Genomic DNA, 24,714 nt, shown 5'->3' on the forward strand with positions numbered 1-24,714 from the left:
ATGTATATGCATATTTTAAAAAATAAATACATTAGAAAAAATTTTTGAGATATGTGACAATTAAAAACCTCACAGATGAATGATATACCTTACAGATATAAGAAAATTTAAGAAAAAGTTACATATGTCATGAATTCATAAAGTATATGTAGATACTAGTCTATTTTATCACTTACTACCATAAAATATATATAAATCTATTATAAAAAGTTAAAATTTATAAAAACACACACAAACACAGACTATACATGGCACCATTCACACCTGAGAGAAATGTAAACGAGTGTAAAGATGCAGTATGAAATCATAACTGGATAAAATTAACTATAGCATATGCTATAAATTGTAATAATTTTGTGGCTACCTCCTATTACTGGGGTGAATTGGTGTTGGGAGCATCCACTTAAAAGGCCTTGTGACACTGATTATCTTCATGTGAACATTTGTCTCTCCAGTAAATGGTGTATTGTAGTAAAGTAATCTCTCAGGGTTCTCACTAATAGTTTTGGGGAGTCAAAGTTATGTGTCCTTTTTTTTAAGTAGACTTCATGCTTTGCATGGAGACCAACACAAGGCTTGAACTTATGACCCTGAGAGCAAGACTTAAGCTGAGATCAAGAGTCAGATGCTTAACGGACTGAGCCATCCAGGTGCCCCTAGATGTGGATTTCTGACCTCATGGAGGATTAGTGCCCCTAGCCCCCACCCTCCATGTTGTTCAAGGTTGACTGTACTTAAAAATGTTAAAATGGGGGGGGGGTGCACCTGGGTGGCTCAGTCAGTTAAGCGTCCAACTTCAGCTCAGGCCATGATTTTGTGGTCCTTGAGTTCGAGCCCTGTATTGGGCTGTGTGCTGACAGCTCAGAGCCTGATTCTGTGTCTCCTTCTCTCTCTGCCTCACCCCAACTCATGCTCAATCTCTCTCTCTCTCTCTCTCTCTCTCTCAAAAATGAATACATGTTAAAATAGTAAATTTTATGTTACCTATATTTCACCAAAATAACATATATTACATATATATACATAATATATATTACATATATAAATAAATATGACCCATAGCTATCATGAGTTTCCTCTATTTTTCACAATCTAAACTCTGAAAACATCATTTCCACCTCTTAATAAAAGTTCAGGACCTGTCCCTTAACACAAGGTCTCTGTTTTATACCAATGATTAATATTTTTAAAAAATTATCTTAATTCCCTTGAGAACTTTTTTCAAATTTTGTATCACTGCTCACTATACTGAATAATTTCACCCAAAAATTATGTGCATCTTTTTAGAAAAGTTCTGAGTAAGTAAAATTGATCAGCTTAGACTAGACATGAATTTATCACCTCCCAATATTTTAAATTCTGTTTCCTGTGATACACCCCAAGTTCTCATTAGTTTTTTTGTTTTGTTTGTGTGGGTGTGTGTGTTTTGGGTTTTTTTGGGTTTTTTTGGCAGCCATTCTGACCAATAAGATGCTCTGTGCCTATTGCTACTAAGCCTCTATTCTCTATGTTTGCAGCTTAAGCCTTCAGAACCTGGACATTTCTTCCTATGTAATTTGTTATTATATCTATGCCACTGTTCTGAAGGTAGCATTCAAAATGTTTTCGACAGTGAAAACTGATAAATGTTTTATAAGACTCTGCAACTGGAAGTTGTTCTCATTGGGGTGGAGAGTCCCTCTTCCACACACTACCCTTTTATGGCCTCTCCCTCTCCTTTTAGTGGCCCCTGTGGTAAATTTGTGGATGCTAAGTTTCTGGAAATACAGTTGTGTCTTGAAATATCAAGGTATGTTTTATTTCTGATATTGTATCAGTTCCCCAAATTTCTTAAGCAATTCACCCTGATTTCAAGATCACTGAGAAAAGTTGTCACTGAAACAGCAGCAGACATTTTTTATGTGTATACTCTATCTTTTGACAACTATTTCTGACCTTCCCTTTACCTCATTACATTGGAAGCTTTAATGATCTCTGACTTTCCTGAAAATGAGAAGACCCTTCTGCTACAGGAAGATTCTAGAATTCTCTAGAAACAAACATGTTGAAATGGTAGGAAATATTTAAGGTGACCACTGGGAAACAAAATTGGCCCAAATTCCAATGAAAGATATCTTTCAATTATAAATTATAACATTCGCTCTGCTTGGGTAGAATATGTTGCTGTGTCTAGTCAGTGACAACAGTTTTCCAAAAGTAGCTGAATGAATGAACTATAAGAGTTAATATTTGTCTCATAGAGTTGTTTACTTACTGGCAGAAAAAAAATGTATAGTTTCTTAAACCTTCAAACCCTAAATAGAACTGAGTGCATTATTGGCGCGAAATTCTTGGTAGTTTTTATCACCCATGGCAAATGAAGTCAATTCAACTCAGCGCACATTTATGGAAACTGTTACTACAACACACTGGCCAAACAATGGTGATTCTAAGATACACACGATGGCTTCTGCCTTCAAGGAGTTCAGTCTAGTGGATTATGCACTGTTTTGAATCTTGCAAAGCAAACCAGCCTTAGCTAATACAATTACTATCAACTCTCTTGATGTTCTATAGTGAAAGAATAAAAGGGTTATTAATCACCTTGAGAAAAAGCACGGGGTTTTGATCACCTACAGATAACGTCAAACTGCATTTGGATGACAAGTCTACTAGTTAGAAATTGCTTCGCTGGCTCACTGCTCCACAGAGAAAAACCCATTTGTAATCTGTCACTGAAGTTCGGGCCTAGGTCGGGCTGTTTAACTTGCTGTGCATGATGTCGAGGAATGCATTCTCCTTAATGGGCATTCCTTGACAGCTCACTAGCCAGCTCTGGAAGTGTTGGAGATACAGGATTAAAATATGGGGGGCTCCCACTGCTGCAACTGTGAGATTCCTACCGACGTGGAACTTCGGCAGCACGGTGCATTGGTATCTGAAAGGAAGGACTCCAAATGCAATGCACTCGAGTAACGTGCTATTGGAAATACAACTCCTACTTCAAATTGGTGTGTAACAATAAGAAAAGAATTGTGATTTTCTATGCCATGGAAGGGAAAATTATCCATTAATGACCACAGTGAAATATAAATACAGCCGATGCTAAAATACTAACAGGCTCATAATCCCAAGACAGTCAGTGATGCGCACTCCCTTCTGTTATGCAAAAACATGCAGCCACTGTATTGAACATTTTAAGGATGCCTAAGCAAGTAAAAATGAGCATGTCTTTCAGTTAACATGCTGTATAACACCAATCACATTTTCAACGGAAGCATAAACATCTTCCACTTAATCATCTTGGCAAAAATTACGCATTTGGTTTGGAATGCAATGCTGCTACTCCTCTATATAACCCAGGCAAGTTTAATTCTTTTCCTTTTATCTATCCTCCTAAGCACAGTTTTATGTCTAAATGCATTATAAATTCACTTGGATTTCCATAGCTACTGAAATGTGAATTATATTGTTGTGATCCCCTCTCCAATTTTTAAATATTCACTAAGCTTTCCATTTAATGTTGATTAATTCTACTTTTCTGCAATGTTAAGGATCTTAGAAGAGAAGACAGGCATTTTACTCATCTCCATTGCCCTAGTACCTAGCTTATTACTAATAAATATTAACCACATATTACTATATGTAAATGCATATAAATACATTATTGGAATATTCAATGACTTACTTTCTGGATAAGGTCACACTGGTAACACTCCAGACAGAGGATCATGACAGAAACTGACTCCCAACGACTCTTGCCCTGAGTAGAGCTCAACCTATGGCTCAGGCTAGAGGAAAGGGGGCTTCAATACGTCAGATAGCTTTGGAGGAGGAAAGACGCGTGAGCCTGTGGGCTTCGGAGAAGCATCACGCCATTCACTTGGGCAGCACATCAGGTGAGTAGTGTGGCGAGAGGAGAAGTTGCCAGATGAGGCTCGGCCTGTGGGGTCCCTGTGAGGCACCTCACAGGACACTGAGTATTCTAAAGACAACAAAAACCACAAAGGATTCCAAACAGGGAAGTGACATGATCATACACGTTTTATAAAAGCAAATTCATAGTGCAAGATGCATTTCATGCTCTGAATCTCACTCAACACATTATTCTTAGACACCTTCCTGGTGCAACAGAGAATAGCTACATTGTCTTTTCCACTTGACAGTGGAAGAGAGCTAGAATGTTCCTCCTCAAAGTCTAGGTTTAGTGCTGAACATCTCCATTTCCTCCATTATTACTTTGTCATTCTTTGCGAGCCTCTCAGCATTCCAGTTGTTGGCCTTGGTGAATGTTCTCTAGGTTGTCGGTGTACCTTCTGTAACACAGTATCCCCAGCCCAACATAAAAGACAGAAATGACAAAGGAAAAGACTGATAGATTTTACCAGATAAATCGAAAGCAACTGCATGTTAAACGAGCCTACCACAAGCCAAAATATGAATCTCTGATTGCCTGCGTTCGAATCACATTTGGGCTTTCTAAGATTCAGATTTCAGAATTCTACCTAAACTGCCTTTTTTCTGTTAGCAGCTTTATTGAGCTATAATTCACATAGCATACAATTCATGTTTAAATTGTGAAATTTGTGTTTTTTAATTTACTCCGAGATGGTATAACTATCACCATAATATACATTAGCACCTTGATTTGTTTTTTATTGAAGTACAGTTGATGCACAATGTTACATTAGTTTCAGGTGCACAATATAGTGGTTAGACAAGTCTATATGTTATGTTCTCCTCACAAGTGTAGCCACCATCAATATGATGACTGATGGTAACTACCTTGACTTTCATATCAAATGCTCTACGGAGAGTGTTCAGGAACTTTGCATGAGACATGCATGTAGATACCAAAGCATGCACACATGCACATCCACTCTGTACAGATGCAGATACACACACACACACACACACACGCACAGCAGGAGGACTCCAATTTGACAACAGCTGTTTTAAACAATCTTAATAATAAATAAAACTCAAAACAAATATTCATAACATATATAACAGGAAAAGAGGTAATATCTTTAATGTGAGAAGAGGTCATAATATTTATTTAGCATCCTATTAAAAACTGAGCAAAGGATATGAAAAACCAATTCACAAAAGGAATAAATATAAATGGTGAATAGACTTAAAAAATAATTCATCATCTTCACTATATGTCTATCATCCTCGCCCTCAATTTTGAAGTAGGAAAACTCTGAGAATAAAGCTTTTCTAGCATTCATACAGCAGCAAAACTTAACCTGACCTGAGCTCATTTGGTGACGAACACCTGACGAAAGAAAGGATTTCTGTGTGTCCCATTCAGTGCGGTTATTCATAGGAGTCACCGCAGAAGGGTGAGGGTATTTCGGTTTGTTTAGAGTTTGCTAGGCTACCCTAGGCCTCCTGAGATACTTGTATCATGTACCCTTCCAAAAACGGAACTTTTGGCTAAAAGTCAAAAAGCAATCCAAATTTTGAAAAAGTTGTTGAATACTGATCACCGATACATGTAATTAAAGAAATGTGTATCAAAACGAAATATTCTTTTTTTACTCATCAAATTGGAAACTGTTAATACAACTCTGTTATTCTTTGTTGGTGAGAATGGTCAGTCTCTTATGCTTACTGTGGAATAATAAGTTGAACAACGTCTAGAGGGAGATTTGGCTAGTCATATGAGAAGTCACTACAATGTGCAAACCTTTTAAGGTATCAATTCAACTTCTGGGAATTCATCTCAAGAAAATAATCATTGTGTCATGTTCATTGCAGCACCATAGTCATGAAATGGAAACAAACGTTTCACAATAGGTAATCTGTTATATCATGATCACATCACAGTTACATTATAACACATTCACTAAAATAACCTTGTGAAAGAATGATTCATGCCATGAAAAATTTCAATAGTATTTTGTGAAGTGTAAAAGCAGGTTACAAAAGAGTAATAATGCAGAGGATGACTCCATTTTTGGAAAAATATATATGTAATTACATGCATAAGGTTTACATGTACTGATGAATTATTCTGGAAGATTGCATTCTAAAGAATTTTACTTCTTTTTTCTGTTCTGTGCTTTCCAATTTGCTTTTTGAAGAACTTGTAACGCTTCTGCAACTTAAAAAGCCAATACATTTTTAATGTAATACCCCAAGTTTCACACAATTCTGCTAAAATGTTCTGATTGTGACAAACTAACATGAAGCTATTCTTTCTTTGATCCTGGACACTTCTATTAATATAGTCTAAGCTGACATCATAAAAGATGAATTAACAATGTATTTATAATATGTTAGAGTGTAAATGGGTTTCACATAAGGCATAATCATGCCAATGATAATGATGGTAATAGTAATAACAATAACACATCATAGGAAAGAAAATCTAATGAAATTACAGGCAGGCAGAAGCCATGCTGCCAATAACAACTCTCCAAGGACAGCCTTTTCCTTCTATAATTACAAGAATGGCTTATGGATGCAAAAACTCTCTGGTTTTAAAAGATGAGGGGAGTTTCAACCTCAAAACAGCGCTTTGAGGTAATATACTTATTTGCCTTTCCTTTCTAAATACCTTCGAATTTACTGACATAATATAACAGAGCAGGGAAAGAGCACACGGAACCAGGCATGGAACAGTCAGTGTTCCACAAACAGCTTCCATATATTGAAATGATTCCAGACCACAGCAAAGACAAAGGATTTCGATTCACTGATAGAATCAACATAACCATGATAGAAATGAGCAGGCACAGAAGGATATGTGCATATCTTTCATAAATATAAATGTAAAACTGAATTCAGCAGTTTACTAAATAATGATGAAGTACTATGAAGTAGGATCTACTGTAGTGACCTAAGAATGGGTGAGGGTAAGAAACCTATTTTCATAGTTTATTACATTAATAGTTTAAAGTAGGAAACATACTGAAAGGAAGCATGTGATCATCTCTAGCTATGTTGGAGAGCTGATTTATTTTATAAGAAGTCATTATAATTCCTATGGGCACCTGCGTGGCTCAGTCAATTGAGTGTCTGACTTCAGCTCAGGTCATGATCTCATGGTTTGTGAATTCGAACCCCACACTAGGCTTGCTGCTGTCAGCGCAGAGCCTGCTTCAGATCCTCTGTCCCTCCCTCTCTCTGTCCCTCCCCCATTCATGTCCTCTCTCTCTCTAAAATATAATAAATAAACATTAAAAAAAGATGTCACCATAAATTCCTGATAAAAACTTAGTAGGTTCTTAATGTGTTAGACACCAACAGCAAAAATCATATTTAATGGCCAAAACAAAGGGGTATGGGAAAAAACCCCTAAAAGTTCAATAATGAAATAGATTCAGTCCATGAGCTGGATGTTCATAAAGCAATTTTAATATTTATCAAGGATCTAGCAGAAGGAAAAAACTCAACTTAGCTAATAATGAAAAATTAAAGACCAATAAGGCATTTTTGGCTATTAGGCTAGAAAAGATGTAAAAATCAATAATACCCTGTGTCAGCAAACGTGGAGAAATGTAGATGTGTTCGTTTCCTATTACTGCTGTAACAAATGACCACAAACTTAAAGCCTTAGACAATACAAGTTTATTACCTTAGTTCTAGAAGTCAGATGTTTAAAATGGTTTGTACTGAACTAAAATCAAGATGTGGGCAGAGCAACATTCCTTCTGGAGGCTCAGAGAAAGAATCTGTTTCTCTGTCCTCGCAGTGATGCCAGATGCCACCTGCACGTCCTGCTTCTGGCCCTCTTGGTTGGCCTTCAAGCTAGCTTTCTCCTGATGCTGCCTCTTGTCCTCTCCTGTACCCTCTTCCTCTTTTAAAGACCTTTGTAATTATATTGGGGCTTCCCAGGTAAGCAAGGAGAATCTCCCTATTTGGGGGTCAGCTGACTAGAAACCTTAATTTCCCTTTGCCATGTACCTTCTCATCTTTGCAGGTTCCAGGGATTAGGATATGCATCCTTTGTGGGAGAGGCTCCTTACCACACCAGGTATTTTCAGTTGCTGTTGGTGATGTGTATAAATTGTCACAAACTTTCTGGCAGGTTGACACTAAAATGTCCCTGTAGATTACTGGGACTGTGGTTGTACACTAGTTAGATTTGCAAGTTCCTTTTATATAGCATAGCTTTAAAACATATTTCAAAAGAAAAATATTTATACTGGCCCTTGCCCCTCAAGGTTAGTGGTGATGACCTACTCTTTCTGACCTTATAAGCAAGATACAGTCTATTCAGAGATGAGAATAATTTTCTAAGACATTCAAAAACATCAGATTTATCCTGAGAGATGAAGGATCAGGAAGCCATTTTCACAACGAGATGAAGCCTCCCATGAATGTGAACAGAAATAACGAGGGTGTCTAAACACGCCATATCTCTGGGAATCAGTAATTTTAAAAAATTCCATTATTCATTTAAATATTTATCTTATTGGGTCAATCTCACAAAATACACATTGAATTACCCAGAGAACCCTGGAGGTCAGATAGAAAATGTTTCAGAGCCACTAACTAGGCAAACGCAGACAGAACTAACACCCGGACCATGCTGAGTGCCTTCTCTATGGCAAGGCTTGTCTGATATAAATCTCTCACTTAATTCTAATCACATTATGCCCTTGTTATAGTTTATTATCTCCCCCGGTCCTATGGCTAGAGATTTTTCCAGACAGAAAAATCTCATTTTATGATAGTCCCCTGTTTCAAGTTCTTTCATTTATATTGTTAAGCCCTACAAATATTATTCCTCTCTTCATCAAAAGAACCATAACTTTTTATTACTTTATTATAAAAATATAGTAAATATATGCTTAAAGGCACATTTGCTGCTGAGCTTAAACCCTTGAGTGATTCTACAGCAAGACATGTGACACACTTATGTTATTATTAATATTGAGTAATTTGCAGTTGAAAATAGATGGCAGCTATTTTTATAAATTAATAAAGCACCACAAACTCTATATGACTGAACTTAGAATTATTGGCTTTTAAAGTTTTAATTCATTTGCTCTCACCCATCATAAGAGAATTTTTTATTCCTAATGTGAAGTCAGTGATTACAATCCTCTGTCCCTCCTTCAATAAGGAAGCACCTCTGAGGGGGATCTCATCTCTCTTAGTAGGTGGCGAGAAGGTAAGGCAAAGCTCTGTTGTAATATTCTTACTTTTCCTCTTTTTCCAGGAATTAAGAAAAATACAACAGGGTCTGCCATGCTCAGAACCTCTTCCTCATGACTTTGCAACCAGAATTTTCTTCTCCCACTTCATAGTACAGGAAGAGGTAATCCTAGCCCCAAATTTCAGCACTCCTCGAGCCTCGTTGGCAGCTGTCTATTGGAGTCACACTGGTGGCAGTCACGGAGGACACCAGGTTCAACTGGAAGAGTTTCCCTGAGCAAACACGAGGCTCAGGGAAATACACAGTGGAGTCAGAACAAAGACTGCGCTCTGGGTCTACGTCGTGCTTTGCAAAATATAAAGAAAATTGAATTGCTGATAAATATTTCTAGAATCTACACCAAATTCAATTCATGAATTGCCCAATGTCGACAGGATCTTAAATAACCCCTCTGAAAAGCCCGCTGGTAAACAGTTCAATGGCCGATCAATAGAAATAGGATTTTCACCCAGAAAATTTTTAATAAGTTGTCTTAATACAAGTACATGATCCTACAGATGAAAAAATAAAATTCCTCCCATTTGGGAATATCCTAAAATCTTTCATGTAATGTATGATTACTGGAGCATCGGACTGGCTCAGTTGGTTAAGCACCCAACTTCAGCTCAGGTCATGCTCTCGCGGTCTGTGTATTCGAGCCCCACATAGCGCTCTGTGCTGACAGTTCAGAACCCGGAGCCTGCTTCAGATTCTGCGTCTCCCTCTCTCTCTCTCTCTGCCCCTTCCCTACTCTTTCTCGAAAATAAACATTTAAAAAATATCCTAAATGTGATTATTGAATCCTAATGACTTGTCAGTGTAAGCAACATCTGTTGTATATTCTCTGTATCTGATCTGAACTATTTCATGTAATTCTCACAACTTTTCAGTGAGATAGGTATATACCTGCAAACAAATAAATGCGATACACAGGGGAATAATTATAATTCACATCTATTTAAAAGTTTATTTATTTTTGAAAGAGACAGAGACAACAAGAGCGGGGGTGGACAGAGAGAGAGAGAGACAGAGACAGAGACAGAGAAAAATGAATCCCATGCAGGCTTCATACTGGCAGCACAAGGCCCAACATGGGACTCAGACCCACAAACTGTGAGATTGTGACCTGAGCTGAAACCAAGAGTCAGATGCTCAACGGACTGAGCTACCCGGGTGCCCCTATAACTGACATTTGTAAACATTGCTATGAAAGTAAAAGAAATGAAGCACTTAAGTTTGTCTGAGAGAGTCAGAGGAGGCTTCACAGAGAGGATAGCATTTAAGCTGAAGTCTGAATAATGGCTGAGGTTAGCCATGCACGCACACTGACAAGAAGCCTTGTTATCACCAGTAGCAAGGCATTATCACCTGAGTAACCAGCTGGTATTTCAACATTTTAATGGAGTATAAGATGTAAAGGGTGGGGGTGGGGATGGGGGAAGGAAGGAAAAAGGATGGCCGGAAGAGGCCACCAGCTGGCCACGGGCTAGATAACAGAATGGGCTAGTGTGGCAGGCAAAGGAACTTCTACCTGAACAATCTTAAGGATCAGATTTTTATGTTAAAAAGAGTACCTTGGACAAATGGGATAAGAATAAAAGCAGAGAAACAATATTAAACTCCTTTAAATAAAAGTTGATGGTAACCTAAACTAAGTAGAGGCTATTAGGGTGTTAAAGAGAAACAGATTCAAGAGATACTTGGCAAGAAGAAAAAATCTTGGATATCTCCCAGGTTTTTTGGCTTGAGTGACTGAGTGGATAAAAATCATGATAGGTTGATTTTAAACATGATCAACCAGAGAAGCCCATGGAATATCTAGGCAGATAGCCAGTTGCCAATTAGATATCCAGGTGTGAAACTGAGCAGAGGGATTTGGATTTGAGAAAGACCAGCCCATGAGGAGGACTTGACGCCATGAGAGTGGATGAAACAGCCTTGAAAAAATAGCTGGGATGAAAAGATACAGGAAAATAGGGCAGGCTCCTGGGGGATGCTCTAAGGGGTTGTTTATAGGATGCTGAAGCGGTTGTTATGGGATAGAGATTTGACAAACTGGATTGAAAAGAAAGAGATATATACTTTGGCTCTGAGCTTGTAAAGAGTTAGAGTGCTGAATTAAGAGGCAGTCATAAGATAAAGTGAATGCATCCAACAGACCAAATTCTACACACAATCGTTTCATATAAGGACCCACTAACTTTCGTATTTGTGTAACTGGAATACACCTGGGCCTCCAGGACCTTGTCCTTCGCCCTGAGTCTTGCCTAGAAACCCATCAGAATCAAAAGACAAAGGCAGGAAGTGAAGGCAAAGAATGCCAAAAGGGTTGGAGACTATTTTTTTAAGCTGAAATTTTCTAAGGAAGTTGGATGTAGAATTATAACATTGTATATTATAGAGAAAAATTCTCAAAAAATACCCTCCCCCTTTCAAGTTATATTAGCTGTCACAGCTGTCATCTCTATGTCTTCTCTCATTTTCCCCCCATAGCAACCCCTTCTGACCCCCCCATTCCTACTGTCCTGCTTCATGGGCAGGAATCTCTCCCAGGCTTCTGAGCGTCTTCATTTTGCATCCACATATATTCATTAAAGGGGAAAAGAAGGACATTTCTTGGCACCAACTTCAGAAGTCCCACAAAGGAATGACAAGGATTATAAACAACAAATTTTAATATTTTCTCAGACATATTTTTGTGTATCAAGTCACTCTGCTATAAAACAGAGACATATAGACATCTTTGGCTTCATGATATTGTATATTTTAGATCTTATTCAAATTGCAAATAAATGTTGAGGACTCAGCTATTGAAATCAAACGAAGATTAAATATATGATAAGCATCTCAGACATAAATGCATTTTTTCTGCAAAGGGATATTTATAAACTATATTTTCATCAAAAATTAGAGAAAAATGCACCAGATACATATTTGGTTTTAATCATTCAGCTTTTCACAATATGCACCACAGGAATGGTAGTTTTATAGGAGAAATGCATAATTCTGAACAACTCCCCAAACTTCATCAAATGTAATAAATTCCAAGTACAATCTGGTAATTTTTAATTTTCTAGGGGTGCTTTTATATATAGCCTTCTGAACAAAGTAATAATAAACATTCACTTATTACCAGTGTGTTTCCTTAGAATATTGAGTTCAGAGAAATCACATGTTCACAAATCAAATTCCCTGGTGGTTCTGATACCACTAGATCTAAAAGGAAAACCCAAGAATCTGCATTTTTAGCTAGCTGTGATGCCTAGTAAATGCCAGGCACCAGTGCACATTTACTAAACAAGAAACTTTTGACCATGTTCCTATAGCCAGTGAATTCACATCTTTGTAAGAGTTTTTGTGACACTTCTGATCAGGTAGGGATAAGAATCACCCCATTAGTGTAGATTTCTAACAGCAGATTATGGCCACAATGCATCATTACTCAGACTCCATTATCACAGTATAATAGTCTAACTTAGCTAAAATCAAACAACCCTGAATGATTCATTGTAACTTAAGGTTACTCTGAAATTTTTTCCAACTAAATTAGTTTTCTTCTAACCAAATAATGTTATTTAGATATAGGAAAATATCATGTGTCAACTGCATTTTAATTTAACAGTCAAAAAAATCCTGTAATGTGACACATGAAAACTTGTCATGCTACAGATGAGAGTATGGACTCCTACAGAAGAAGTGACTTAAACACATTCCCACTGCCACTAAGAAATAGAATCTTGCTTCAAGTCTACTGCAAAAGTGTTCCCATCATTCACTAAGCTTCCTGCCACATAGTGTAAGGGCGCAGGTCTGATCCAAGCTTCCCCTCTGACCTTGAAGGCCTAGGTGTCGGCTTCTCAGAATCATTAGACAATAGAAGTGCACACTTTGCCCAAGGAAGGAGGGACCACTCTTGTAACACCCAATCAGGAAAGGCCAGCTAACACCTTTAACATTTCTAAGGGTGGGCCTAAAGATGGAGGTTATAAGATAATCATCTATTGCTTAAGACTAGTCACGCCCTAGGTGAGGGTCCTGGGCCCACTCTGTGATTGGTCAATGCTCCAAATGTTGTGATTGGCTCCCACTGGGGGTGTCACTGTATGGTTAAAGTTACTGCCAGTATTGATAGAGGGTAAGGATTGGATCACTGTGCCTTTGTCGTCATTTCCTGTAACGCCCCCTCCCTAAAAAAGCCCCGACCCCACCCCCCATGCTCGGGGCTCGCTCTCCCCATGAATCCACTGCACAGGTAGAGTCTGTGAGCCTGAGCTTAGGCTCAGCCAGCCTAAACTCGTAATAAAGCCCTTTGCTTTTGCATGCATGACTCGGTCTCCCTGGTAGTCTCTGGTTTTTGGGGGCGATATTAAAATCTGGGTATAACACTAGCAAGTGCTCTGTCGTGGTCATTGTGTATATTATTTAATTTGATATACACAATACCATAAGGTAAGGGGAAAATATGGGCTTTGGAGTCACACAGACCTGTTTTTCTAATCCTCATTTTGCAGAATCCAGGCTCTGTTTGTGTACTGTGAGCAATTCTTGTTTTCTTCATTTTAAAAATTAGAGATAATAATATCAATCTTGTAGGGAGGTTGAGAAGATTAAATAACATAGTGTGTCTAAGCATCCGTGCTCAGCATATAGTAAATGCTCAGTGAATAACAGCCGTTTATTTATCTTTCTGGTTCCTTCTCTCCCTCCATGCTGCCTGCTTTAGGGTCTAGTGTGTTTCCAACACAGCATTCTGCACTTCTTATTAGCCATTTCCTCATTTCTACTGTGGAAGGTTCTTACTGTGGTCTTCTAGGACCAGACCCATCCCGATTCTAAGTGCACTAGGCTAGACTTTGAGCCACGTGTCGCACATTTCCCCAAGGCTCCTTTTGCTTGTCCAACTCCAGAGTTAATGGACCTCTGACTCAAAAATTATCTGTCAGGGTACTGGGCTGGGATTTGGAAGACTCAAATTCTAGACTGGGTCCAACCACTGACTATAACCTGAGGCAATTTACCAAACCTTCCTGGCCTTCAACTGTGAAATTGGGATGTGATCATATGACCAAAATTTTTCCTCCTACTCTAAAATGCTAAAATTCTAAAATATTTTTAAACTTTTTGTCTAAAAATGGCTGCTCTTCATTTCTTATTTTAGGTATGAGTTTAAAATAAATGTTCTGAATTACTGGGGATTGTTGTACTGGCTTCCATGGTGTCTCATTGCCTAAAACATTTCTTTTTAAGCTATTCCTTAGCTCTATCATTGTATCTTAAAAACTTAATAGACGAGCTCATGGAACTATATCCCTGATATTCCATGAAGAATAACTACAAAGTGGGGCACCTGGGTGGCTCAGTCAGTTAAGCATCTGACTCTTGGTTTTGGCTCAGGTCATGATCTCATGATTCATGAGTTCAAGTCCTGAGTCAGGCTCCATGCTGACAGTATGGGGTCTGCTTGGGATTCTTGAATTCTCCTCTCTCTCCACCTCTCTCTTTGCCTATCCAATTCTGACCTGAACTATAATCACACTCTGAATATGAAACCCACCCCAGAGGAGCTGGGAGCCTGATCAAATGGCAGAATGTGTGTCTTCAATATTGTACTTTTTTATTATATACAAGTGGTTCAATGACAAGTGGTAACTGCTACATATGACTCCCAGGGCCAACCAGAATACACACACCACGATGGGGGTGAAGGTGAGGGCTGGAACATTCTTTCAGTTACTAGTCAACCCATGGCACCTGAAAACAATGATGCATCCATTGAAGAACTACAAATCTGAAGGAGTTATATCTTGCTGCCTCTATGTGGCTTTGAAAAAATTACTGCTCATGGGCAACAGTATAGAATTTATACTTTCCCAGTTTTTAATCATGTTCTAGCTCTCTTTAAAAAAAAAAAGTACCTTGGAGACTTAAGTATTTAAATTGGGATAAAACTTGAATGTCTCTATTTTCCACTTGCTTAACCAAATCTTATAATTCCTTCAAGCACCATTCTTCCCACATTATCCTTAAAGACTTGACTGATCTCACCTACTCACAATAATCCCTCATAGGACTTCCTGTCTGTTTCAAAACTGTGATCTACATCATATGTTAACTAGACTATTAGTTTCATTTTCAAGTGAGTGTGTTTATCACTCCAGCACCCATGATTGGACTTGAAAATCTGTTTGCCTGGTAACCCCAGCTTATCTGTTATCTTCTGCCAAATTTTCTTGATACTACAGGTCACCTGCTAAGACACGTTCTGTGGCACCTCCTGCAAACTGCCCGCCTGCTGGACTCTCCATGCTGCGTGGACATGACTTACCGTAAGAAACCCGTCTACTATTTGGAAGCGAGCCACCGAGACTGTTTATAAATATATTGAGATTCTCCATGATTGTCCCTGCATATTCTGCCTTCCTGCTAGATCAGGTGCTGCCAGAAGTACAAAATGGTGACAGTAAATAAAAGGGAGACTCAACCTCTTAGGCACATATCGTGAAGACAGTAGGCATTTATGGTTACTCCAGGAATTACTTAAATTATAAACCCTTATTTCATGTCATCACTTGGGACAGAAATTGTCATTACAGTGTTTTCAAGTAGGTGTAGGGTGTGTAACATTTGAGTAAGAAAAATGAAGAGGTAAAATAATGTGAAAATGAGTTTAAAATGCTTTGAAAAAGGTTCCATAATGTATTCCCAAAGCTGAAGGACATGTTAAAACTGGTGGTCAGACATTTAAACAACCCTTTCTTTCTAAGTAGCCTATAAACAAAATCAGTCAGAACAACTTGTCCAGAAAATATATGCCAACTTGTCAAAACACCACAGCTATTTAATTAAAATCAGTTCATGCTTGTTGCTCTGCCCTATGTTCTAAAGTGATTGATTCCATTTTCAACAGCTATGACCTCGAAAGAAGTGCCCTACTGAAGTCAGGTGACTGGAGTTTTGAAATAAAGTCCACCAGAAGTCATCATGTCTTTTTTTTTTTAACTAGTCAACCTACTTCTGAGAACCATACATAACAAAAGCAAACACATTTTTAGAGGTTACAAAGTGAAATGTTTGTAGAATGCAATTTTCATAATTATTTAGTGCATTAGGAATTACTTTTCAGGAAATATCTAAGTGGTTTTCAAACTAGACCAAAGAGTCCTTTTTAACACTTAACTGAGCAATTTGTTCGGATTTTTATTTGGATATTTAATTACAGTAAAATCCTAACTCAATAAAAATGACCTAATTTAATATTATTGATAGCTCATTCTCCTGCTGTTGGTAAACATTTTGCCTCTTGAAAAATCTCATGTAATTTGGCTTTTCTGAAATAATGCTGTGATCATTCATTTGTTTATTCTTTTATTCATAAATACTTATGGTAAAGCTACAATGCACAGCTGTGGGAATGAAAACATTGAAGAAACATACCTCCTCTCCTTGAGGAGCCCACATGTTAGAGTAAGGACGTAGATACATAGGTATGAAGGTACTAGGTAGGTATGTGGAGAAATTACAAGTGTTGATAACATGTATCAACAGTGTAAAGATTCATCAAAATACAATCTTTGAATCTTTCATCTTCTCTTTAAAAGTCTCTCTTCTAGAAGACTTCTTTCATCTCCTTGAAGCACATAAAGCTGATATTATACATGTAATATATTTTATATTATGAATCTACTTTATAATTAAATCAAAGGTATACCCACACAGAAGGTGATGAGAGAAGCCTTCTAGAGGAGAGGATGTTAAAGAGAAGAGGTTCAAGGCAAAACCTTTCTATACTCACCTATAAATTGCAAGAAATTTATCTTCTCATAGCTTTCTCTGCCTCCTGGACACTTTTTCAGCAGATGCTATCCTGATGCTAGACTACATTGATCCAGTCTTTACTTTTCTACTCATATTTATTCTATTAAATCATGAATTCCTTTGTATCACACAAATGCCCGTGGACTGTGTCATTGACCTTTGATTTCCTTTCCCACTGTCCTGTGTCTCTAGCACCTGATATGATGTATAGTAGGAATTAATTTGTAAATGTTTTGTTTTGTTTTGTCACATTCTTTATCACTGGGTATTTTTCCAACTGTATTGAGGTATAACTGACAAAGAAAATTGTAACATTTAAAGCGTATAATATGATGATTTTAATATATGTGTCTGTGTGTGGTGAAATGAGCACCACAATCAAGTTAATCAATATATCATTACCTCATATAGCTTATTTTTTTAAATGAGGATGCTTGAAATGTACTCTCTTAGCAAACTGCAAGTATACAAGACAGTATTTTTCACGAGAGTCACCACGTTATTCATTACATCCTCAGAACTTACTCATCTTAAAACTGGAAGTTTGTGCCCTTTTACCAACCTCTCCCTATTTTCAACACCTGGAAACCACCATTCTACTCTCTGTTTCTATGAGTTTGGTGTTTTATTTGTTTTAATTTGGTGTAGTTGATGCACGATGTTACATTACTCTCAGGTACACAACATAGTGATTCAACAACTCTATGTTATATTAGGCTTATGTTATATTATGGCTATCACCTGTCCTCATACCGTAAAATTGCTGACTATACTACCTGTACTGTATTTTTTTATTCTATAACCAGAAGCCTGTATCTCCTGCTCCCCTTCACCCATTCTGCCCATTGCCTACCCCCTCCTTTCTGACAACCATAAGTTTGTTCTCTGTATTTATAGATCTAATTCTACTTTTTTATTTCCCCCCCCTTTGTTTTGTTTCTTAGATTCCACATTCCACATTAAATTAAATCATATGGTATTTGATTTTCTCTCTCTGACTTATTTCACTTAACATAATAGCCGCTAGGTCTATTCATGATGTTGCAAATGGCAATCTCATCCTTTTTCATGACTGAGTAATATTCTGTATTCACACTATACCTTCTTTATTTATTCATCTATCTATGAACACTTGGGGTGTTTCCACATTGTGGCTATTGTAGATAATGCTGCAATAAACACAGAAGTACACATAGCTTTTCTAATTAGTGTTTTCATTTTCTTTGGGTAAATACCTTGTGGGGGAATTATTGGATTATGTGGTATTTCTATTTTGAATTTCAATAATCACCAGGGAAATGCAAATCAAAACCACAATAAGATATCTCTTCATACCTGTCAGAATGGCTGGAATCAAAATCAACAAGACAAGAAAAAGAAGTGTCGGTGAGGCTGTGGAGAAAAAGAAATCCTCATACACTGCCAGTGGGAATGTAAAGTGGTACAACTACTGTGGGAAACAGTATGGAGGTTCCTCAAAAAATAAAAAATAGAATTCATAAATGTTTTCTGAACTTAATGGAGCAACACTAGGTTCTCACTGTGACGATCAGGCCACTATTCTCAGCTGGAGAGAATTTTTTTGTTCATTGTTTCCCTTTTTCAAATTCTACCTGCTGCCCTTCTACTCTCCTCTGTTTTTTCAAGTTTTGTCCTCCTGTCCTGTCTACACTGATCTCTCTCTCTTTCTCTTTCTTTCTGTTGAGCAGGTGGACTCCTAGGACACTTCTTTCTTTCTTTGATTAGTCTACAATACATTATAGGTTTAACTCTTACATATCTTAGGTACATCTCTCCTTCATCTAACAAGAATGGGTGGTACATGACTGCAAATTAGATACTTACGCAATGAACTGAAGGAATATAAAAGCCAAATGGCAAAATTATAAATATTAAACAGACTTTGAGATAAGATTTACTCAGAGAGAAGTATTTTTTATATTCTACTTCTCATGTTCTGTAGGAATGTGTGATTTATATGAGCCACATGTTATATTTTACTGACATCTGTTTACGCCTTAGTCTAGTGTCTTTACTAGAACTGCAGAAAGATGTGATACATCAAATGGTTTTCACAATAAATGTAGAAAAGTCCTACTTAATGAACATTCATAAAATGTTTTCGTTTCTTTTTATCAAACATTAAAATACCTTTGGATAGTGTAAGTTGAATTTTTCTACTATTAGAAAAGTCTAGGGCCAATTGCTTTAAAATCACTTAAATAAGTCCAGTGAGAGAAAATCTTTTCATGAAATTTTTCCCTCCATTTCCACTAATTTTGCTACTTTTCTATGTTTCTTTTGTCTGAAATATGTGAATCTATAATAAATTAGATTGCAGGTTAGTTGGCTATGGACTTGTAGGATATTTATTATATATTTTTAAATGCCTTGAATACATTTACCTTCTGGGGCTCTGTTTATTTTACCACACCCACTAGTTCCTGAAACTTGAACATGATGCTCCCAAAGGGGGGCAGAGTTTGCATGAGACTCGGTGCTGAAATGTCACTTCTTTATCCTCATCAAGCAGGTATTACTCTGGGCATTCTGTTGCCCATGTAAGGCTCTGTGTTAGGGAAACCCCAGGGACACATAGTTATAAGTTATGGTTCCTGCTCTTTGGAGCAGGAAAAAAGTGAAATGGTGATTTTCTGTCCAGGTGAAAAGTGCTGCAAGAGTTCCAAGGAGGAAGTGACTACAAATTGGTTTTCATGAGGGGGAGATGGAATGGTCCTCAGCAGTAGGGTGTGGATGACCAGAGCAGGAGGAGACACATCTGGGGAGAAAAAGAAACTTACAGACACCCTGAACTAAGTGTGCTGTGGTCAAGGGCCAAACAACAAGCCCTTGGTCTGTGGTAGACCTACAGCACAGGATGGTCTGGAGTAGAGCTACGGCATAGGGTACATGTGAGAAAACACAGCAGGGCCAGATGGTGAAGGGCACAGAGAGCGTGCTCTTGGAGTCCTGTCCTGACTTTATACTTAGACAATGAGGTATCACTTTGGCTGAGAAGAGGCCGGTACAACATGACATTTCAGATTGGAAGTTTATGAGCTTGAGCTGCATGGAGTGTGTGGGACAAGGGGACCTCTGGAAGCACAAGTTCGCATAAGAGATTGTTTTACAATAGTATAGAGGAGACTCAGGACTGAACAGAGACGAAATGAGAAGGAAGGATTAGGCCACAAAAAGATACCAAAAGAAAAGTCAACCGGCCTGGTTCGTTGACTCCGTATTGGTGGGGGGTGTGGGGGGGGGAGCGGCTGGGGGGTGGAAAGAAAGGAATTAAGGGCCCTAACTCTTGGGCCTCTTTCTGGACCTTCCTTCACATTAGACATCAATTATTTTAGCTTGTGAAGCCCAGCATCCGCTGCTTTTCTGCCTCGCCCCCGTCATTTCACTGATGAGTGGCTCAGTTGGTAATAAGCCTGACAACTAGAGCAGGGTCTCCCTCTGAGGTACTGGCTGTGGCCATCTCCTTCCATGTGAACTGGGAAGCTGACAAAGTTTCTTCACAGTAAGAAAAGAAAAGGAAACAGAAGGGGGGTGTGGAGGGAAGATGAGAGATGGAGAATAAAATCTAGGTCTGGGCTCCCTGGAACGCTTTAGTTTTCATGTGTCCCTAAAATGTAACTGCATCCCTCCTGTTTAATTCTGTACGACATCCTTATAATACAGTATTACACACCCCCCCACAGGATCAAGCTAGCTTGACAGGCTGTTACTTGCAGCCCAAATCATCCAAACTGGCAGATTCCTCAGCACAAGCTCCTCATTGTCAGCCCACGGGTGCTCTGGCTACTCTCTGAACACTTCAGCACTTTCCCGACTCCACATTTTCGTACCGTTTCCTTCATCTAGAATGCTTTCCCATTCTCAATCCTGCTGCCTCTCCCTGCATAAATCGTTACTATCCTTCATTTCTCTCTCCTTGTTAAGTACTTTTTGAGTTATTCCATAATATCTGTAAATTGTAATGTTACATTTTCCCACTTCAAGTACCTGATCTTAGTGACCTTACTGGAAGAATAATTAAAAAGATATAAAGAGGGTAGCAGGTGATCGATAATAGTGCAAAAATCAGGAAGTTTATGCTCTCATGTATACAAATGTAAACAAATCCAAAGGACAATGGTCTATTCGGTTACTAATACCTTTGACTCTAAAATGGGTTCAAAGAGGAAGACCATTTGGCAAAAGCAGATATTTTTACATAAGGAAGTATATCATTTAGGAGTATCAGATGAAAGAAGATAAAAACAGCCTCTGAGAGGTGCTTAGGTGGCTTAGTCCGCTAAGCAACTGACCCTTGCTTTTAGCTAAGGTCATGACATCATGGTTCTTGGGATCAGCCCCATGTTGGGTTCTATGCTGACAGTGTGCAGCCTGTTTGGGATTCTCTTTCCCTTTCTCTCTGCCTCTCCCCCACTTATATGTACTCTCTCTTTTGCAAAAGAAATAAACATTAAAAAAAAAAACCCAGCTTCTGAAGGGCTCCTGGGTGGCTCAGTTGGTTAAAGTGTCCGACTCCGGCTCAGGTCATGATTTCACGGTTCATGGGTTTGAGCCCCGTGTTGGACTCTGTGTTGACAGCTCAAAGCCTGGAGCCTCCTTCTGATTCTGTGTCTCCCTCTCTCCCTGCTCACACTCTGTCTCTGTCTCTCTCTCTCACAAAAATAAGTAAACATTAAAAAAAAACAACAACAACACAGCCTCTGAATGAGTAATGCATAGTATACTATTTAGTGCTACAAATTTGATTTTGTAAATATCCAGAGGAGGCCTTACAGCAAGTGAGAGACAGATATGGAACCCACCAATGCCTTCTTATTTTCTCCACAATGCTAAACTATCCCACAGGAAATGAAAAAGAAATACACCAATTTTTAGATGAGACAAACATTCAATTTTATGTAATTTTTAAAATTGATAACATATTTTAAGTGGTTATCCATTAATATAGAAATATACTCCAGGAACCATCATTCCTGGGCTATATTATGTAGCAACAACAACAACAAATGGTTATTCTCCTTTAAGATACTACAAAATGTTGCTTATAAAGGCTTCTCTTTGCCTCTAAAATATGAGAACCAATCTGCTATCTTGTGAAATCTCACATAAATCTGGCCACAATGGCGTTTACCTTCCCCTCAGCCATGGTGGCCTTTGTTCTGGTAACTTACAATGTCTCAGGAGGAGAAAATCCAAAATTGCCTTATAAAATCAGTATGAGACTGTGCGGCAAACGGGCGGACATTTAATGAGCAAGATAAAGTGCCAAGAAATAGTTAATGTTTCTTTTGGCCTCATTCAAAGGAACATTCCTAAGACCCCAAAGCACACACCGCAGAAGATTACATGAGTGCACTGGCTGGCGCAACGCTATTGTACAAACAATCTGTTGCTGAGCAGGGCAGAAATACTGTTTACATGAAAATGGAAGGATCTCTAGTGAGTACTGAAAGAAAGTGATAATTCCATAACCAGAAAAAGCATTTTTACATCATTCCATTTCAACCGCTATAAATCCCTGAGCTGCTCTGGCAATTGCTTACCCCTGCTTTGCCGGCTTTGTACCATCCTCGTCTCTGCAGCTTTTCATTTACTAAATGACAGGGTTTTTTGCTGTTGCTTTGCCTTATTTTTCTCCCTGAAGCCTTGGCAGAAAACACCACCATGCTGCATGCTTTCTCAGGGTCCACCTTGCAATGTTCATACAATGAGTTTTTGGTGCTACTTTCACAAAAGCCCAGTTGGCTTCTCCGCCCAGCAAAACTGCTAAAACTAGGATCGGAAAAGCCAGTTAATAGCCACTGTACACTACGCACCTCTCTGGCTTTATGGCCCCTTGCACTCTACATACAGAGTTTGTTATACTGAGAATAAAGCACAGAGCGGTTTCAGAGAGAGAAGGGAAATACAAAAACACTTACCTGCATTACAATAAGGAGGTCAAAGACCAAGATGAAAGAAGCCAGGAACGCTCTGGAAACTTCATCACTGGGCAAAAATCCCCGATTCAGCTTGTCCCAGCTGATCCAGTCCGTGGTAATGACCAGGACAACCACAGAAGTGAGAGTGAAGAGAACCGTCCTGCGAGGGACAAGACACTCATTAGAGACCATCGGGCATGATAATACAGACAGGGAGGAGTGTGTGCAATCTGTACTTTATTAAATGTCTGCCCTCGGCCAAGTACCCTTTGCCAAGGCATATCCACCAAAATGAAGATGAACGGAGAAGTAAATGAAGCGCTTTCTTTCAAAAGCAATTAGCAAAAGGTATGATAGCATCTGTCCCAAGATTCTCCCTTAAGAACATTATGGTAATGATTATAGAACAAATAATTAACAACAAAAACACTACAAATGGCCTTGGCTAGTGCAATATGTGTCCCAAAGAGAACACTGATGTGTAGCTCTCATTCCATGACCATCATTTACTGACGGCAGTAGACATGCATATGGAAGCACAGAAGGCAGATGAGGAACACGTGAACAAGCCTTTGGGTTCCATTATGTGCTGGAAAAGAGGATTAGTTAGCCCAATCCCATCATCATCCGCAAACCATGAGGAGCTCCGTGGAAGAACTACCTCCACACACCAACGGTGTAGCCACCTCTCCTCACCAGACTTGTGTCATACATGGCTTGTGGCCTAGTGACCTATCTAGGTCACACCATGCTTGGTTACCCATTCACTGTTCTAAGATACCAGGGCCTGAACTTATCTCTTATCTTTGTGGCCCCTGTGAAGTCTTGCATAATTGTATCAGATGGAATTCAATGAATTTTTGTTGAAATCGTAACAATGAACAATTAAGCTTTTTATAAAAATATAAAGAGCACTTAAGTTAGTCTTTAATATTGACATTCAAAGTAAATCTGAAATGTGGGCAGCAAAAACTTAATCCGTAATTGTCCGTAATGTATAAGCCTCTGCTTTCAGAGCTATATTGGTATCCAGATATTGTTTTGAACTGTAAAAAGGAGTCTAAGACCGTACCACCCTAAGCACACCTGATCTCATCTGAATTGTAGAAATAAAAATTTAAAAAAATTACTTTGAAAATAATCAATCTAAAGAAAGAAAAAAAGAAGAAATAAGGAGAAAAAAAAGAGAAAAGAAGAATGGAAAAGGATACATAGAGGGAAAATAATACCTTAGAAGACGACATACCCGTTTTGACCTTTAACAAACCTGTTTTTGCCCGCTGATGTCTGATGATAACTGATACAAACAACCCACACAATAATACGGACCATCCTAAAATTCTCTTTTCAACTTAACAAAGCACAGATTTCTATACCTAAATACTGGGTTTGCCTTTTACAACTTCTTATTTGTAACAAGTTATACTTTGATATGAATATAATGAACCCCTCCTTAGATTTTCCACTCCATACAAATAGAACAGATATATTTAAACAGCTTTGAAAAATAAAAATATCTAATAAAATTAATTTATTTTATTAAAATTGCAAACTGTCAAAAGAATTTGACTCATGACCTCTAAAATATAAATTACAGAGTCTCTACTACTATGTAAAATACCTTTAATCATTTGCAGAAATTCAAACAGATTAATTAAGCATGGGAGGAATCCTAAAGAACTGTTACAATTCAATAGACATGAAATAGCAAATGATATACAAACATAAGAATAATGGAATTTTAAACAAATTTTTCTCCAGGTTAAGTCTGTTTGTGTTTGTTTTTTTTTTAATTGTCTTGTTTTTTTTCTCTTAAGCAAATAA

General features: G+C 38.1%; 1 protein-coding gene across 1 annotated transcript in view; it reads right to left on the minus strand.

The window, feature by feature from the left end:
- Positions 1 to 24,714, minus strand: part of TMEM117 (transmembrane protein 117) — a 437,355-nt gene that overhangs the window by 55,477 nt on the left and 357,164 nt on the right. Inside the window, exon 5 of the mRNA XM_029955779.1 lies at positions 22,891 to 23,050. Coding sequence (XP_029811639.1) covers positions 22,891 to 23,050 — 160 coding nt within the window. The remainder of the gene's footprint in view (positions 1 to 22,890; positions 23,051 to 24,714) is intronic.

Source organism: Suricata suricatta, chromosome 10 (assembly GCF_006229205.1).
Source record: "Suricata suricatta isolate VVHF042 chromosome 10, meerkat_22Aug2017_6uvM2_HiC, whole genome shotgun sequence".
NCBI classification, from domain to species: domain Eukaryota; kingdom Metazoa; phylum Chordata; class Mammalia; order Carnivora; family Herpestidae; genus Suricata; species Suricata suricatta.